The sequence below is a fragment of the Limanda limanda genome, chromosome 2, assembly GCF_963576545.1.
Source record: "Limanda limanda chromosome 2, fLimLim1.1, whole genome shotgun sequence".
Taxonomy (NCBI): Eukaryota; Metazoa; Chordata; class Actinopteri; order Pleuronectiformes; family Pleuronectidae; genus Limanda; species Limanda limanda.
Window position 1 is genome coordinate 8766320 of NC_083637.1, and position 19850 is coordinate 8786169.

General features: G+C 43.4%; 1 protein-coding gene across 1 annotated transcript in view; it reads left to right on the top strand.

Annotated features, from left to right (window-relative positions):
- The window catches only part of fat1a (FAT atypical cadherin 1a), a 75506-nt gene that overhangs the window by 1622 nt on the left and 54034 nt on the right, over nucleotides 1–19850 (top strand). Inside the window, exons 2-3 of the mRNA XM_061094540.1 lie at nucleotides 51–3340; nucleotides 15233–15547. Of these exons, the coding sequence (XP_060950523.1) occupies nucleotides 55–3340; nucleotides 15233–15547 (3601 nt within the window). The 5' untranslated portion in view covers nucleotides 51–54. The remainder of the gene's footprint in view (nucleotides 1–50; nucleotides 3341–15232; nucleotides 15548–19850) is intronic.

Sequence of the window (19850 nt, forward strand, 5' to 3'; positions counted from 1 at the left end):
ATTCTTTGTATGATCATGACATTTACAATTATATTTTTGTGTCTTTCCAGGTGGATGTGTGCAGATCACGGTACGATAATGGGGAAGCACTTGGTTTCACTGCTGGCGCTGCTCCTGCAGCTGCTCTGTGGCTGCGCAGGGAACCAGAGGATGGTGAGGGAGGCCTCCATGCAATTCACCCACTCAGTTTACAACGCCACCATATACGAGAACTCTGCTGCTAAGACTTATCTGGAGAGTCATGTCAAGATGGGGATCTACATCACTGACCCAGCCTGGGAGGTACGGTACAAAATCATCTCTGGAGACAATGAGAACTTATTCAAGGCTGAGGACTACCTGTTGGGAGACTACAGTTTTTTGCGAATAAGGACCAAAGGAGGCAGCACCAGCATTCTGAACCGGGAGGTTAAAGACCACTACATTCTGACCGTCAAAGCTTCAGACAGGAACACCAATATAGAGTGTCGCACCAAAGTTTTGGTGCAGGTACTGGACACCAATGATCTGAGGCCTCTCTTCTCACCAACATCCTACAGCATCTCTCTGCCGGAGAACACGTCCATACGCACGAGTGTGGCCAAGGTCACGGCGACTGATGCCGACATCGGTACGAATGGAGAGTACTACTATAGTTTCCGAGAGTGGACGGACATGTTTGCAGTTCATCCTACCAGCGGCGTGGTGACACTGACTGGCAAGCTGGACTACTCTGAGACGAAGCTGTTCGATCTGGAGATCCTGGCGGTGGACAGAGGGATGAAGCTCTACGGCAGCAGCGGCTTCAGCAGCATGGCGAAGCTCACAGTGAGGGTGGAGCAGGCCAATGAGCACGCCCCTGTCATCACTGCAGTCACCCTAGCCCCCTCTGATACAGACCACGACCCGACCTATGCTATTGTTACAGTGGAGGACAATGACCAGGGACCAAATGGAGAGATTGCATCTTTGAGTATTGTTGCTGGCGACCCTCTTCAGCAGTTTAAGGCTGTGAGAAGCAGCCCCGGGAGCAAAGAGTACAAAATCAAAGCAGTCAAAGACGTGGACTGGGACAGCCAGCCTTTTGGATACAACCTCACTTTACAGGCAAAGGACAAAGGCAGCCCCCCTCAATTCTCATCTGCTAAGCTGGTGCATGTCACGTCTGCACAATTCAAAGTGGGTCCTCCTATATTTGAAATGTCAGTTTACAGAGTCAATCTGAGTGAATTTGCCCCACTTCATACACCTGTCACTATGGTAACAGCAGTGCCAAAGTACCCACAGATAAAATATGCTTTTAGACACAAATCTGACAAGAACCGATTTACTATCAATCCAGATACCGGCTTAATCAGCACAGCTGGACCGATCAATGCTGACGTGTCCCCCCGATTTGAACTGGATGTGATCACAAGTGACTCAAAAGCTGCAGCAAAAGTCATCGTTGAAGTGATTGACGTGAACAACAATGCACCTGAGTTCCAGCAGACGTCTTACGATGCCATCGTGGATGAGAACGTACCCATAGGGACCAGTGTGGTAACTGTTAAAGCTACTGATGTAGACAGAGGTGAGAATGGCTATGTGACCTACAGCATTACCAACGTCAGCCCTCAGCCATTTGTCATCGACTACTTCTCTGGTGTCATCAGTACCTCAGAAGTCCTGAATTATGAGCTCATGCCCAGGATTTACAATCTCCGAGTCAGGGCATCGGATTGGGGATCCCCTTTCCGCAGAGAGGTGGAGGCATCAGTCAAAATCACATTAAACAACCTGAATGACAACAAGCCCCTGTTTGAAAATGTAGACTGTGAAGTTACTGTGCCGAGAGACCACGGCGTCGGAGAGCAGATAACAACAGTGTCGGCCATAGATGCTGACGAGCTGCAGCTTGTACGGTACAAAATGAAAGGTGGGAATGATCTCGATCTGTTCGAACTGAACCCGAGCTCCGGCATGCTGTCACTGAAGCACACGCTGAGCGAGGGAGAGGCAGCTAAAGTGTCCTTTCATAGTTTACAAATCATCGCGACCGACGGAGAACACGAGACTCAGCCGATGCTCATGAACATAACTGTTATCACGGCTCGCAAGCCCGTCCAGTTGAAGTGTGTCGAAACTGGCGTAGCCACCATGTTGGCTGAAAAGCTACTTTCGGGCAGCAAAATCCACACTCAACCTGAGCCGGAGGACAACTTCATGGATGTTCACTCAGTCAACAGGTACACTCCTCAGTTTGCAGAATCCTTCCCCAGTGTAATCGACGTTAAGGAGGACCTCCCTGTCGGGGCTCGGATCGTCCATCTGAGTGCCACAGACTCAGACAGTGGCTTCAATGGGAAACTAGTGTACGTTATCTCAGGCGGAGACACTGAGAGCCGTTTCATAGTAGATATGGAAACTGGTTGGCTTTTGGTTTATTCTCCTCTCGACAGGGAAACGACAGACCATTACACCCTCAACATTACAGTGTACGATCTCGGCATTCCACAGAAATCCTCCTCACGGCTTCTGGATGTTAAGATTCTCGACGCCAACGATAATAGCCCCCAATTTTTGCAAGATTCCTACTCTGTTGAAATAAGCGAGAGCACACCCGTTGGGACAGAAATTATCCAGGTGGACTCGACAGACAAGGATCAGGGAGATAATGGAGTTGTCGAATATTCGATTTTTGGAGGCACAGAGGATTTTGCGATCAATAAAGCCACTGGTGTGGTGACTGTGATGAAGCCGCTGGATCGAGAGCTCCATCCGGTTTATGTCCTGAAGATTACAGCTCATGACCAGGCAGTGAATGAGCCACAGCTAGTGTCCACTGTGGCTCTTAAAATAACTTTAGAAGATGTGAATGATAATCCGCCTAAATTTATCCCCCCTAATTACCGCGTGAAGGTGAGGGAAGACCTTCCCATCGGAACCATAGTCATGTGGCTGGAGGCTCACGACCCAGATATTGGACCTTCCAGTCAGGTACGATACAGCCTCATTGACAACGTAGACGGGCATTTCGAAGTCGACAAACTCAGTGGTGCTGTGCGGATTGTCCAAAACCTCGATTACGAAACAAAACAGGTGTACAACCTGACGGCAAAGGCTAAAGACAAAGGGAAGCCCATATCCTTGTCATCCACCTGCTTCATCGAGGTGGATGTGGTGGACGTGAATGAGAATCTGAACAGACCTTTGTTCCGGTCATTTGTGGAGAAGGGATTTATAAAAGAGGATGCTCTTGTTGGGACTTCGGTGATGACTGTGACAGCTGAGGACGAAGACGGGGGACGAGATGGAGAGATCCGATACTCCATACGAGATGGATCCGGCCTGGGGATATTTACCATCGATGAGGAAACCGGTGAGTCTCTTTTTCTCTGTGTCACCGCAGAGCTCTGTGAGCTTGTGTTAATTTCTGAAATAAGGTTGCATCAGCATTGGAGTGATTTGCATAAGGAAAGTTTAATGCAGCCAGGGTTTACGTAGTCATATCACGCTGTGGAACAATGAGCAGTCTTCCAGGAGACGGGTTAGGTTCCTGATTCCAGTCATATTTCTTCTTTGGGAGAATTGACGGCAGGAACAGATGGAACAGCTGTCTCTCAGACCTGTGTGGACATTCCTGAGTTACTGTTGTGGTCCTAAGGAGATGGTGGGAGGGAGCTCACCCTCCTTTCCCCAGTCAAGCCCTTCCTGTGCAAATACACACACTCCCTCTGAAAACAGTTTAAATGTATAAAACGGGTAAATCTGTTACACCTAAGAATATAATATTCTAATGGCTTTTATAACAGAATATTGCACTGACGGTAAGAACTTGCTTGTGAGCTCCTTATTTATGCAGCTGAAAGTATGTTAATAATTGCTCAGCTGCCCTCAATGGTTCTAACAGCTGACTCAAATTAGTTCAAAATAATCAGTCTGGAATTTCAACCCAAAAACCCAACAATCACCTGATTTGGATGTTTTGGACGTGCCCCCCCCCCCCCCCCCCCCCTCCTTTTCTAACTTAGTAACCACATTCTCAGACGGCTTAATGTGATTTTTTCTTTCTTTTTCAAATCAAATTTCCCCTCTGCATTATACATGTTTAATGTCTAAATGAGGCTTTGCATTGTAATGCATAATTCATTGATTTCTCCTGGCACATGTAATCTCCAAGGTTCTCATCTGCAGCAAAAGTTGGAATTGCAGATTCTTAGTCTGCTGCTTACTTTTGCAGTTGTTAAATTGGTGTATGTAGTTTTTAGTTGAGTGTTTTCCTAAAGAAGAATCTGAATTATTTAGTAAGTTGACAGGAAATCACCTCAGCGAACCTGTTGGGAAATAGCCTACTTTCTTTTGCATGTTAAATTTAGCGTGAGGAGAGGAGCCTTTATGAAGGGTACGTCCTCTGTGGCTGTGTGTCAGCTGTGAGGTGTTTATATGGCATAGAGTTTGTACTTCTGATATCAATAAAATGAGATGCTGGGCTATCAAAAGCTTCAACTATTGACTCTGATGGCTTCATACAAGACTTTCTGTCGTGCACTGTTTTTCATCTCAATATCCTGAATTGGATGTCAACGGGTGTTCTGATCAGGATTTTTGGGGCCGAGCACTGATGGTTTAAAGAAATATTGGCCGATATTGATCACAGGGCTTCTGTCTTAGGTGATCCAAGGGACCACTTATGATCTGATTTCTCTTCTGTGCTATATATGCCAACAAACACTAAAGGGCTGAATCCTACTAACAACTATCAGTAAATGTCAATTTTTACTGTCAAATTGTTCCTTTTTTTCAATTCAGCGCCACATTAAGCTCCTGTATCAGCCTGGGTCTTTCACCTGCGCTGTCAGCAGCTGATTTTTATAACTGAACTATATGAGCAGGATACACTTAAACCTTCTCTGACTGAGTGGAATTTTGACGTTTTCACATCACAGATAGATGATTTAGAAAGCCGTTAAAAGCATAGAAATGAGAAATGTGCATCCTGCTCGTCGCACCACACAGCATCTGTCGTGCTGGGCTGTGACAGGCTCTCTCACCAGGGGGTCACACAGAGTAGAGGAGTTTATACATCCCGATCAGAACGACCACTCGTGATAGAATCTATTTGCAAACAAACACGTTCATTACCCTGTTTGCAAAGATGAAATGTGCTTTTGACAAAAAAAAAATAAATAACATGTATAACGTTTTCTGAATTTAAGAGAAGGCTCAAATAATTACGAATACCTTGTAGACAGCGTTTCACAAAGTTTATAAAGTATCTCTTTACTCAACAAAAAGAAAAGTTTTTAAAGGGAGTCTAGTGATATTGCGGAACACAAACATCTGCTGCTTGTGAGCACCCTTAAAATGTACTCAAAGTAAAATGTTGCAATGTATAGTGCAGATTTATGATGGACTGCTGTTCTGCTGTGTTACAAGCGTGCCAGCGACTGTCTTACTCCAAATCCTGTGTAGGTTACAGAGTCAGGGCCTCGGGTTTGATCTTCTACTTAATCCTAGAGGCCTACATTAAGTGATTATCAGAGGTGCAATGATAGGATTGTCCTGGGTTGGGTCCTGTTATTATGGATTACATCTGAGGTCAGTAGACAACTAAATACAGCCAAGGTGGTAATGCGCCTCCTATGATTTCACTAGATGCAGGGTGTGGTTTGTTCGCCTACCGAATGCATTTAGAATATTATGCTCCTAAAGGGAAAATATAAGCATGGGTGCACAACCCGCTGTGTACTCGATGCTGCAGCTGCATGTTGTGAATCTTAACCAGAATGTTTTAATATGGTTTAAAATTAGAAAACGCATGAAAAAGTGGAGTAAGGAAAAATGCCAGGAGCCACGCACCTTCAGTTAAGGAATTTGCTTTTCACAGTGGGAACTGGGAAGGACTGGAACCTTTTCCTGTTTTACTCGACGCTTGTAATTCAAAACCCTCGCACATGTGTTTGTTAAGAATACACCAGTCGCTCGCACAGCCCTAATCTGTGCTGTAGTGTCTTGTTTCTTCTATTACCGCAATATAAATCCCTATCCTTTCAGCCATTCCTCTTATAGTGGCGTTCAGAATAACACAGAAACAACAATGCTACTTTGTGGGAAACAAAGTGTTGATGTGGAGAGCGTTGCACTCTGTGGTTGCTGATGCAAGAAGACAGAGACTGATTTTCATAGAGTAGGTGTATCTAGCAAATGCATTTCAGAGCTTGCCATACTCGCTACCCACTTAACTGCCAAACCTCGCACACAACAAGCCAGTATTTGTTTTTTGTTTGCGATCATATTTTAAAATGGTGTGCACGATCGCTGTTGGTGTCGTTTTTTAATTTACCTGAATCTAAGTCAAGGAAATGTTTAAATGCAAGCCACGTCCTCTTTTTCTCTAGATATGGCTGCGTTCTCTTTTCAGACGGCTCAGTGGGTCCATGGCAACTGTTTGCCCAGACATTCTCTTTGTTATTAAAAGCTCTTTGCTCACTGGCTCATTGCCATCTCAATTTAAACTCGCTCTTATCGAGACTCTTTGCTGGGCCCCTGCCCCAGTGCTGTGGACCAAATTTATCATTCCTCACTGCAATCTGATAATTTTTAAAAAGTCGTACGATTTCTGAAAGATAACTCTGAGCAATTTAACCGAGCCTTGATAGAGTAGAAAGTTTCTAAGTGCATTTCAGCAGAAACCAAGCAGGTTGCTTTCTAAAGCAATCCCAGCATTAGCGTTGAGCCCTTTTTAACTAACTTTTCAGGAATGTATTCACATCACGCAGTTACCTAGAAGACTTCCTGCAGAATGCACCACCATTTTGTCCTTGGGAGGGAGCATAGCTTCACTTGTGAGGACTTGTATGCCATAAGTGGCTCGCTACCGGTGTTTTACACGTTGAGGTAATGGAGGTCAACTGATATGGGTTTTCAAGGCTTATGCTAATTGTGAAGAGGTATCAAATAGCAAACAGAGTGACATGTTTTATTTTTATCACCCATTACCCTTGTAGGAAGAGCTTTGTAGCCTGTGATATAAAACTACTATTGAGAACTCTGTGAAAAGATGCTGGTACTCGTTGGTAAACTGACAGAATGGCTCTGGTGTAATTCCAAAAGAGCAATGCTGAGAATATGTAGGTCAGTAGAGGAGAAAGCTGTGAGGATTATAAAGAGCACTTATTGTGGTATTCATGTGAAAAAAACACATGGAGATCAGATTCCACTGCAAGTCACAACAGACTAGCAACAAAACAACGCTTATCATGATACAGCTACGTCTGGATGACATCAAGCCTGACACCAATTACCTCAGGAAGGAACATCAACAGTTTTTTGTGTTTCAATACCAATGAGTAACCGTCTTCTGTCTGGGGTGACTAAGACAGATTGTGTAAACCAGGAAGCTGGACCAGTGGTTTACATGAAAAAGGTCCCAAGTTTAAACTGAAGGAATTCAGACTCTGTAGTTTTGTCCATTGGTCCAAACGTGAATCTGAGTTTGTTAAATAGTTCAAGGATCATGGGAAGGATGATGGGTTCTGCTTGATTGAAGACACACTTAGAGTAAAGGCAATTGTATTATACTGGCCTATTTCCTGATACACTTCCATGTACATTCTTCAGTGATAGAAATGTTAGGACATCAATCAATGAGTGAATATCAACCAATATAGGTCACAGGAGAATTAATAGGCTCTTCTTTACGTGGAAGGAAACAATAACCTGTGTTTCCCACACATTAATTTACTTGTGGCGGCTCAACACAATCTCCCAATTGACCGCCACGTATTGATTTTTCTATTTTTGACCATTGCAAACGGGTAAAATCTTATTAGAACAGCGCGCAGTGCATTGATTCATGCAGATGATATGGAGCTAGACACACACACACCTCTATACACAATTGTTGAAGGCAAGTTGATCCTCAGTTTGAAATAAAGTCATCCAGTACACAAGGTGACCAGAGCCGAGTGTATTCTGTCGAGATGAGACACAGATGCTGATTGTATAATGTATGCGCTGCCCTTTCTTGCTGGGTAATGGTATGCATTGCCCTTTCAGTTGAAGCCGTTTGCTGCCAGCACTGCAAAAGCTTTCTGTGTGAAAGCAAATTAAACAGTTTGATGCAAAATGACAAAGTCCTATTAGCTTGTTTTTTAAGATTTCCACAGCAATTGTGCCTGTCACTCCTTCACTTCTCCTCTCATCTCTTATTAAAGTAAACACTTTAATAAGACTCTTTAAAGAAACGTAGAGATGAATTCTAGTTTAGTCGTTCTTTTGTTATCTGTGATTTGTGATAGCCGAGGAACCCGGCCGCCTTCTGTCCCTAATTTCCATTCAGTCTATATGTCACAGATAAAAGTGGAACTGCAAAGTGGCACATGATTCCAAATTGTCTTTGCTTGAGCGCTGTTACTGTGGAGACGGGTCCAGGAATGTGCAGCGGGACAAAGTTGATTGTAGGTTGCTAAATGAAAAACACACTTTCCCTCGTTAAAAGTATGTTGGTCTCTCAGTCCATTAAATCTTTTTAAAGAAACTTGAGGCGACCTTGTGCAGAAGACGTGCTTCATTGTGTGTTAATTCATGTCATGCTCTCATGAATTAGATTAATACTTTTTCCAGTCTTGCTGATTGTCTGTGGATGGCACTACTTACTTAGATTTAAATTTATTAAATTAGATTTATTTAGTAAAATACAATGCTCCAAACTGTCTCATAATTAGCAGCCAGTGTTAAATACTTACTTAAAGCTACTGTGGCTAACCACTTTAGAAATTTGTCTGGATGTATATGAATAGTCTTAATGGGTAAACATTTGCGGGTGTTGTGCTGTATATTCTTCCCTATTGAGACGTGTGTTAGCCTAGCTTAGCATATACTGCAGACCGGAAAAGGTGGTAGACAAACGGGGTTTCCCTCTTTCCAGTCTTATGTTAATTTGCTGCTGGTTGAGGCTTCATATTTAGGCACATATCAGTTTTCTCAAGCTCTTGGCATTAAAACCAGATGATGCATTTTCCAACAACAACAACATTACATTTTTGTCAATACCTCCATTCTGAAGTGAATGTTTTGTTTTTGTTCTGTTATGGCCATTAAAGATTGAATTGATCTGAAGTAATGCACCATGATTGGCCTCACAGGTGGGAAGCCAGCAGGGCACCATGCTTGCTGGATGGATATCCGGGACAGATTGTGTGTGTGTGTGTGTGTGTTTGTGTTTTTCCCTCTCACATTATGCTGCCCTGATGAAATTGTGTGGTGTCAGTGGAAAGTCTCCATCTTTAGGGCCACAAGAGGTTATTCTATACAACAGGATACAATGCTATCATATAGATAATAACACGGACATAGATGTTAATGTATAGCTATTCTGTTGGTATACAGAAAGTAATAAAAACGGCTCCTGTGTTGTCCTCATTGTTATCAGAGACGCAGGCAGTGAGCACTTCAGGACGAGGGGGTTTATTAACTGCGTCTAAATAATATTGTGATATTGAATGAAGGAGAATTGTTTGGAGGCCTGTTCAAAGGCCTCTGAAATAACACTGCTCCCAGTAACAATGGAAGCTTTGTATCCTCAGCGTCAAGTCCCGAAAGCTATCTCAACTGGAATTAATAGGCAATTTTTTTTTGTTATAAAAAGTGGAAAGAAAACCCCCATTCCGTCATGCATCACAGACGTGTAACAACGGCATCAAAAGAGTTTCTGTTCAGTGCTCACAAATAAATGATTTTCTCGTTTTTCCTTTGGATGCGAGTTCTTCCATTATAACTAAAAAACACTGTTGAATATATTATCAGAGCTGGCTGGGAAACTGTTTGATATCCCACCGTTAAACAAACAAACAAACAAAAAAACAATAGGATTCCATTGATATACAGAGCATCGGGTTTTCCATTGTTAGGCTGGTGAAATGATGGCGCTTGCCTTAAGCACCGCTCTCCCCTAACCCAGCAGTTGACAGCCATTTCTTCTGCCAGTAATGACTGTATGTGGCGTGCACGCTGATGCATGAAGTGGAAATGGCTCACTGGCCCAATAGACTGTAATTGTTTGTCCAGGATATTGAAGGAGACGAGCCTGGACACGCTTTTTTTTGTGTGCGATACTGTATCATCTTTATGATTATCTCTAAGACCTGCACTAAGGTATTATGACCCCTGTGCGTCCTTCAAACAGGATCTCATGAGACTCAGGGAGTAGGTACAACATATAGCTGTTGTCATAGCAGTAGATGCACAGGATTTTATGCGTTAATAAATATCGAAAACCACAGAGGCCTGTACGCCGAAGCATGCTCAACATACCCACGGTATCTTTTTTTGTTATCTGGCCTCACTAAGTCTAACAACCATAATCAGGCTGAGCTGTCACGCAACAGTGGTTATCAACCCAGTGAGTTTTTCCCAAGTGCGTCCGCACAAAGGCGGCGGTGTTTGCAGCATATCAATGAACGCAAACATGAAGTCACCCGCTATTAGAAAAGCATATTACATAAGGGAAGATAACTGTAATATTACACTAATGCGAAGAAGATAAACACAGAAGCTGTTTTCAGACATGGTTCTGGGTAATTTGCCGACAATATTTGAGTTTGCTTTGCAATTGTACAGACATTTCATTCCAGAGAATTTCAGGGAAATGCCCAAACTTCAGTGCATGCCTGGGAACAGCTATAGCCATTGAATCACTCCATCGTTGTGCACTGATATGATGACATCGATGGCTTTAGGCAACGCTCTTGACATACAACAACATAACGTTTTTATTTGCCTTGGACTACACCTTTAACTCTTTAAGTTTTTCAAAGGTTTCAGATATTTATACCATGTGGCCTTATGTCTTTGAAACGTGGATCTGGGACGCAGATGTCTGGGAACTACGGAGAAGATGTGACATTAAGTTGCTGGGTAACAGAAAGCTTAGTTTAGGACTTTTTGCATTACACCAGGCCCTACAGCATGGTGGTGGAATTCAAAGCATTTTGCCAGGGCTGTGGAAAGAGAAAGGTGGGGGGGGTGGGGGGCACTGAGAAAGTTTATGTAAGCATGTGAGCTGGAGGCCTGAGAGGGCTGAGGAATGTGGGGAAGGGGTGAGCGGAATTAACAAAGGTAGTTCAAAGCAAGCCCCTTCGACGTTGCAGCTTAAGCATAAGGGAGTCGGGAGAATCGCAACTTTTGTAGGTCAACGGTTGAACGTCAAATGCAACCTCGAAAAATGACAGGGTTAATTTTTGCATTGACAGCAAATTCTATATTTAGCCGTCTACTTTGTTTCCCTGGGCATGTTGTGACATGCGTGGAGGATTTTCAAGCAGCTTCTCCAAAGCAAATTTCCCCCTCTTTTTTCCACAGAATCCTCTCGTTGTGAGTCTGTGCAGGACGTTGACTCAAGTATACGTATATGTAAAATACCTGCTGCACTCGATGGCTCCGAGATCCAGCGGCTGTGTGAAGATTCCACCTCACTGCCACTGTGCCCGGGTAACTTTGAAGAACAAAGCCAGAGGGAAGAGAAAAGAGCAGGAGGGAGAAAGAAAGAAAAAAAAAAGCGGAAAGCAAATCTGGCAGAGGCCGTTGCGCCGTCTGTTTTTTTTTTTCTTTCTTGTGGCCCGAGGGCAGGTTTTGCTCCTGCCTTACTGGGTAGGCTAGGTATATGGGATGGGTGTGGCAAGTAAATTCTTCAGATTCATCTTTCATGGGCTTTGTTAGGAGCTGCTCACCCAAAGGCCAGGGCAGACATGTCTTCATTTAAAGTCCTTTTAAGGTCAAATCTGTGGGTTTGTTGGTGCTTTCTTGGATAAATATGATCAGTGAAACTCTTAAGAGTGTGAGTTTGCGTTTTGAAAAGGCAAGAATTCATTGTTGCAACAGTTTAAAATGAAGCTATCTTCTCAATGTTGGTAAATACCAGGCAAAGAACTGAGTGAGAAAAAGCATGACCCTGGTGAAAGTGGCCTTGCTCTGCTACACTGAGGTCTGCCAGTCTAACACTTGGGCTCTCATGCTTTCACTTGGAAATCACACAATAGACGGCGAGTTCTTTCTTGTACTTTGTCTTAATAGCTCCTGCAAAAATACGAGTATCTCAGTTTTACTCCAACTGCTTAAACAAACCTCTCTAACCATGTTCACCTCCTCATTCATATAAACCGATCTCTACTTAATGTCCCCCTTCCCCACTAATTTCCTCTCTGTGGGTGGCCACAACATTAATTCCCTTATCTTTTAGTGTTTCTACTCAGGATGCCTCACACAATCATTTGCATTCCTTATCTAGGTCTTAACATTTTTGCAATTTCCTGCACGTTTTCCTCCGGCAGCGATCTTTATTATCCGCTGCAAGTTGTCGGATGCAGTGTGTTCATAAATTAGTCATCAACGTGTTATTTAATTTTTAAATTATTTCAATCAAATTATCCTGGTAGGTCTGTTAGTCTCATTTAAGAGGTCTCCAAATGTTTGGTTGTGTTCCTCTCGCTGCATTGTCAGTTTTTATGATATTAGTCTGCAGATTCGTCTAATTTGCATTCTTGACATATAAACTCGTATTGGTTTTGCCGTTGGACTCCCGGCTTCAGGAATCACAGGGGGAACTACCTCTCCTCCCTTTCCCCGGCTTCCCTTCTTATTACGTGCTTCAAGCCACGTTGAGAGCGCCGTAATGATGACTAATGACAAGAGAGAATCCCAGGCCGAAAAAAGGCAGGGATGCTAAAGTAAAGCAGGGCGAGAGAATAAATCAGCCGTAGCCCCAAAGTCCCCTACTGTGTTAAATTTGAGATTTTTGTGACAAGTCATTTGGCGTGTTATCTCTTTTGCTAAGAAATCTTTCATTACCGCAGGCAAGAGGTTCGGCTGCTCTCACTTACTCTCAATCACAGCTCCTCACGTTACGGTGTGTGAACAAAGGCAGCAGCGAAGAGACGTGTCTGTGTAAAGTCTTCAAACCTATTATTCCGGGCCAGCACTAAGTACAAATGTGTCATAGAGTCAAAGTCATTGCTGAAAATGGACAACACCCATACCTGGTAATGATAGGGGTGTGCTCGTACCATTATTAACTTAAGTTTTGCAATCAAATGTAGCCGTAAGTTATATTGCCGTTATCAAAGTGATTCAGGTTTCACAGGAAGACACTTATTAATGTTTTTTTAAACGTCTTCAGACAAGTCAAAGTCCAGGTTTCTGATCAAATCTAACAATGGCCCTATTATATTTGTCCCAATCTTCATTTTTATTACTTACCCTTGTGCTCTTCTTATTGCAACATGTGTTCTGTGAGAACGGCTGACCTGAAGGTTGTCCGTGTTTCCATTGTCTGGAAGATATCGGCGTGTTTATGTTTCCCCTCCGCAGCCTTCAACTTTGTGCTTGTTGAAATAACGGGACCTCACACATGCAAGTTATCCAAATACTAAACTGTTGCTGCATTATCAGCAGCTCCCTCCTCATTTTTGGGGGGGCAATACTTGACTCTGAAAACCCTTTCAAACAAAAGTAATGAATATTGATGTGTGTGTTTATATTCACTTTTTTGGAGAGAATAACCAATCGGGGTAACTGTTATATTATATCTTTCACATCCCTCTGAGTCAATTGATTTCCGCACTTAATGTGTTTGTTTGAACAGCAGAAACTAGTCGTATGGAAAGATGTGTGTGTGCGTGAGGCTTCAGAAGTTTAACAACGCAAGACAAGAAAAATGGAGAAAGCTGATGATGAGAAACGAAGGAGACTAATGTGAATGTTCTCATTCATTAGTTGTGTTAGAAGAGCCTTTTCGCTGTCGTCTCACAACTGTCAGAGAAAAACAAGCGTTTGTTTATAGCCGCTTGGCTCTCGATCACTTTCATGTTGTCATATGTTTCCTGCATAGACGGAAAAACGGAGAGAAGGGAGTCAATGGTTTCAGAGTTGAAACAATAATTGAAGACACGTTGGCCCCTTTAGATCTATCAGCCGGGTTATAGTCATAACAGAATCAAGGAATCTGGTCAAATGTAAGGATATAGCCACAGTCTGATTCTCACGTAGTAGTTTGTGGGACTGTTAACACCTTAAGTAAGACATAGGGATGCGCATACATCCTGTTTCTCTACTGAGCACCTGGTGAGTGCTCGTAAGTGGGGTCGGTTGGAGATGAATAGCACTAAAGCAAATTCCCTCCTGTGAACTTTGCTGTTGGCTTTTCCTCGGGAGGATCAGTGAGGGCATTCAAACCGCTCGTCAGTTTCAGCCCCGTAAATATCTTAAGTCGTGGTTGACAGACGTTACAATTGCTGTAAAACTTCAGTCGAGCATGTCATTGATCAGGGGATTAAAATGTCAACTCGAACTGCATCGCTGTTAAAACCAATCACTTTGTATTTCTGCGCCATATTGATACAAAACTTCACACCTGAGCTATCAGTGTCAGAACGGTGCAGGGGGGCTTTTCATCAACTCCTTTCATCGCCTCAGACAAGAGATTAGTCTGTTTCAACTGATGTAATACCTCCAATGCCTCTTTTACATTGGTGTGGTTGCTAAGCAATACATCCACGTGAGCCGAATCGAGTTTCTGACAACAAACATGGCGACTGTGGAGCAGGCTGTGATAATGTAAATCTTCAGAAAAAGGCCCTTGTGACTGGGCAAAGTAAAAATCATATGTCTTCATCGTTTATTATGATGGTCTAACTTATTGGCTACACGGCCCGCCATGATTTCCAGTGGTACTGCTGAGTTTGGTCTGTTTTTGCTTTAGCTTTCAAATCCACTTGAAATGAACGCAGATTACGAACAGAAGGCTTCGCCCAGTTCCGCACACGTATCTATGATGAGCATAAAGGATCCTCTATAATTCCATATGTGCCCTTTTTAGTTTCCGTCCAAGTTGCAGAATCTACCCGTCCTCCACTCTTGTATTTAGCCATTGTCAACTTTTAGGGTTCCCATGTGTCTGCAAGTGCTTTGTTTTCTCAGCTGAAGGCTACAGCCCCCAAATGGCAGTTAAAAAAAAAAAACGTCCCTGCCAGCGAGTGTAAACAGAAATGGCTGTTGTCAATATACTTCTTTGACACGCTTCAGCCGAGGTGCTTTCAATCAAACCCCACATCTGCCTGTTTGGAGACAGCTGGTTTCTGAGCTTGTGTTTTTTCCTCCTGATTTCAGAGATCAGTGGTTGTACAAGTAGTAATGTGACACTCAGGGGATGTGTTGCACATAAAAATGTTTCCCCTCCGAAAGGATGCAGACTTAAGAGTTTGTTTATGTCTTTCAGGTGTTATCCGCACTCAAGAGCTGCTCGATCATGAAACCAAGTCTCACTACTGGCTCACGGTCTACGCCATGGACCGGGGCGTGGTGCCGCACTCCGCCTTCGTGGAGGTGTACATCCAAGTGCAGGACGTCAACGACAATGCACCGCAGACATCAGAGCCCGTCTACTACCCGTCTGTCATGGAGAGCTCGCCGAAGGACGTGTCAATCATCAAGATAAACGCGGTGGATCCGGACGACAAGGCCAGTGATAAACTCACCTACAGGATCACGAGTGGCAACCCCCAGGGATTCTTTGCCATCAACCTCAAGACAGGTGAGATTGCTGTTACTTGTTCTGCTCAGTTCTTTTCCCCTGTATATTGCTTCTTACTTCCTTGCTCTGAGTCACAGACTTGTATTCTCTTTCATTTGTTAAATGTTAACCTTGAAGGTGGCTGCTAGCCTGAGAACAAACTTGAAAGTACGACAAAGAAATCACCTCACATGGCTTAGATTGGAAAGGTGGCCTCTTTCCAGCGCACAGTTTATCTCTCCATAAGTGAAAATAGTCTTTTATCGCTCTTGTCACATCTCTCATCCATTAAAGTAGGGATCAGTCTTACTGATTGATGAATCTAAATGATAAACACGTTCCAGCCTTATCTAAAGACGCCGACTGCTTTGAAGGTCATACATGTGGGAAAAAGATTGTCCTACAAATTAAATTATCCTCTGTGACTCAGGGCGAGGTTTTGAGATATATACTATAGTGTGCTGCTGACAAAGTGGTGGGCTTCTTCCGAGGTTCCTGTTTCCTTTCCTGTGAAGAGGAAGAGCAGTGTGAACATCATATTTTAACCCAGGACAGGAGTGGGTTGAGCCTACAGGGTTTTTTTCCACTCTAACACTCTAAAGTGTGTTCTCATATGCGTTCTCTGGAGATGGTGTGATGATTAATATTTCATTGGGCTCTTTAAAGTTGCTGGAGCAGGCTATGTTTAGGTGAATAGCAGGAAGAAAAAACTTAATAGGTGCAAAGTGAAGCTCCGTGTAGAGATAGAGCTACTTTGTAAATGTACAGATTTATTCTTGTTTGGCAGTTAAATTTACTTCACTGAAGAACTAATATGAAAATATAAAATACATTTTTTTAAGTGGGAATTTAAGTTGCTTATCATTTTTTACTTACATCGACTACAGGAGTAATATGAGCTCTTTAAACTCTGCATCTAGCTCTTGAAATTGTTTTTCTTTCCTACCTAGCTTACACACCGGTCTCTTATTGCTTTAAATGCAAGTGCTCATTAAACTGAAATGAGGAATGGGTAGTGAAGCAGTTGCTCCAATTTGTCCTCCCTGACGTGTGTGGTCCTGTTTCCCGAGGTAGTCACATCAACAAACCGGAGTTATTTTTGTTGGAAGTTGCAATGTGAAATTTTCTGACCAAATAAGGATTCATCATGCAGCACGCCTCCCAAACAAGCCCCGGAGTAAATTTGGGCTCTTCCCAATGTGCAGGGAAAGAAAGAAAGAAAGAAAGAAAGAGAAAGAAAAACAAATGACGGAGAAAAAGGGGGAACCTTAGGTTGTTGTTTTGTCTGCAGGCACGACAAGCTCAACTTACATATGCTGATAACAAGTGTGGGATGCTGGAAATGAAAAAAAGGAGAGTGCTGGGAGATTTAATATTTATCTTCTTGCAAAGCAGTCATGTATAACGCTGTTCCACAGGCAGACCCTGAGCTGAGGAGAAAATATCTTTGCAATTATTTGTGTCTCCTAGATATAAATATATAAATATATGTATTGCCCTTGTGTGGAGGAGTAACCTGTGATAATACAGAACCAGAGCTGGAAAAGAAACGTTTAATACTTTCAAACTAAATGGTGTTGTATGCTGGTTTTTCATTTTGCTGCAAGACTGCGTGTTTATCCCTTCTCCCTCAAAAGGACGGCATTCTATGTTGATGAATTCTTCATAAATTATACCACCATAAATGCCCATGATAAGTTTACACCGCATCACTTATTCAGTAGTTGAAGGAAGTCTTCTCAGCTAACATATCTGGAGGAAATATTTCCTTCTACCGGGATTACTGAGTATTTATGAAGCTTATGGTCAAGTCCACTGTGGGCACGAGCTCTGTACAGTATCTTTACATGGTTCCCTTTTAAAACATGTCAGAAGAGCTGCCTGGAGAAAAACGAAGAGGCTGGCAGTACAGAGGACACTGAAGCACGAGGATAAGACTCATTCATGCATATCAAAGCATGTTAAAACTTTTATCAGTGGGACACCAGAGCCCCTTGTGTCAGGTTCAACAGAGGGGTTTGAGCAAGGAAAGCTTCATTAAATCACTGCTCTGATGCTTTGTTTTTTTTTCTTCTTCTTCTTCTTTGTTTTTGAAGATTGTGGCCGCGGGTGGACGTAGAGAAGTAGGTGGGGGGGAGAAAGCGAGGAGAACAAGAGGAAACAGTGATTTATGCCCAGAGACAGATAAAAAGGCAGCAGCATTCAGAACTGGACATTTTATTCCAAAGAATTAAGAATTTATATGAACTATTCTATATTTCTGCAAATCTGTGGCATTAAACTAGAGCAAAACGAGCCCAATATCTCTGCACATTATCAACTCAATATGACTTTCACCCGCATATTACAGGTTTTTGAAAATGTTTAAATTTACAACATGCAAGCCCCGTAATTACATGTTCTAAAATTGCATTTGGAAGACTGGGCCCTGTCTTGGCATATCTACAAAGCTCTGCACAGGGTTGGGAAGAAGGAAAATACGTTAAGGCCTGTGTTTTGTGTGCGGGTTCTGGGACTTCGTAGGGCATGTGTTCCAAGCTAACTAACTAGCCCTCCATCATGGGCTATGGCCTTGTGCTGCCGTCCAAGTGTCCCGTCAAGGCTGAAACACATTTGAAGGTTTTGCTTTTACGCCTTGGGTGGCGTTGGTTACCCTTTTCCCCACACAGACGCTCGGTGGCTTAGCAGAGCCCAGCATGAAAGGCTCAGACATAGTGTATTTCTGCCAAGTAAACACGTCCTGCTGTTTTGGCTGTCCTGACTTAGGTTTGTCATTAAAAGTGCAAGACCAGCTCTTCTCTATCGGAGACGTCCAGCAGACTTCCAGTCCCTGCTTTCTGAAGGGAATGGAAGAGGGATATGCGGTGAAAATTGTGCCAGTCAGCTGCGCATGAGTGATGTTTTCTAAATCAGCAAAGGATCGGTGGAGATGAGAAATGCTGTTCAGGTCTGTAATTCTAAAAGATAAAATCCAATGCTCCGTTGTCTGGCGGCACATATCTCATCCCACCCACAGACACGGCCGCCGTTGTTCCAGCCTCCTTCAGGCGCCTTCATTTGGCAGCTCAAGTGAATTACATTTTCTGGATAAAGACCCACACGCTTGGTGTTAACAGGTCACGGCAGGATACGAGACGGATACTTTGCCGTGCTTTGTTAAATGTCCTTTGGTTGTATTGTAGAGTAATCAAAGGTTGTCTATTGCTGAGGTGTAAATTCAGCAAAGCTGGATTTTCTCCTGAGACAGACGGCCCACTGGCTGTCTAGTTTTATTTTCTGTTTTATAAAGGAGTTGTCAGCCCTCTGAGCTGGTTCGTCTGGGATTGTTGACATGAGTTACCAACCTTTTCTATGGGAGAGAGAGAGAGAGAGAGAGAGGGAGAGCTGTGTTCATTACCCAGTGAATCACTCTCTCTCTCTCTCTCCTCTCAGAAATGCTGTGCTATGACTTAGTGGACTTTGAACGGCACTCTTACGGCACGCGCGTGTGGACCGGGAAACCAAGCAGAACATGTCGTCAGAAGACCAACGCACACACACACACACACACACACACACACACACACACAGGAAGTTTTTCTACCTTTGCCAAGTGAGAGCGAGAGAGAGAGAGAGAGAACTGGGACAAAGATCACGCTACAATCACGAGCCGTTTCGCTTATCTCGCTGCATTAACCTACCTCCTGCTAAACCTATGCTGCTTTCCACAAGTAGTATTTCACATAATCGCCCCAGTGTTATCTGTTGACATGTTACAAAACATTATCATCAGTGTATGTTGACCTGACACCGGAGATTTCTGCTCAGAGCACTTAAAGCCTGTTGAAACCTCCACCCTATAATAACGGCGCCTATCTGTGTTCGTCACCAGACAGTCGTCTGGTCATACCTGACAAGAGTCTGCCTTTAATAGGACATGGCTGTCTTTGCCTGATTGTGTTTGCCTTTAAATGGCAGCTTTCATTCCAGTGGTTAAACTCAAATTGAGAAAGATACACCCAGCTGAACTTTGACGGCGTACAGAACAATTCGAGCCCCATCCTTTTTTCTCCACCTGAAGCCAGCAGCTCACTGTCACCAATTGAAAAGGAATGCCATGGGTAATGCTTTGGCGAGGTTTGATACCTTCGTGCATTTGTCATCCCGAGCTGGAATGAAAAGGTAAGGGAAAAAACAGCCGCTGGGATTTGCAGCTGCGAATCATCCACTTTTCGAGGTGCTCATATCAACTATCCTTTCCTTTTTAAAGAGAGAAAACACTTACACACACACACCGGTGTTATCAGCGGTTTACGGATGCCCCAACGACTATCGGGGGAAGTGA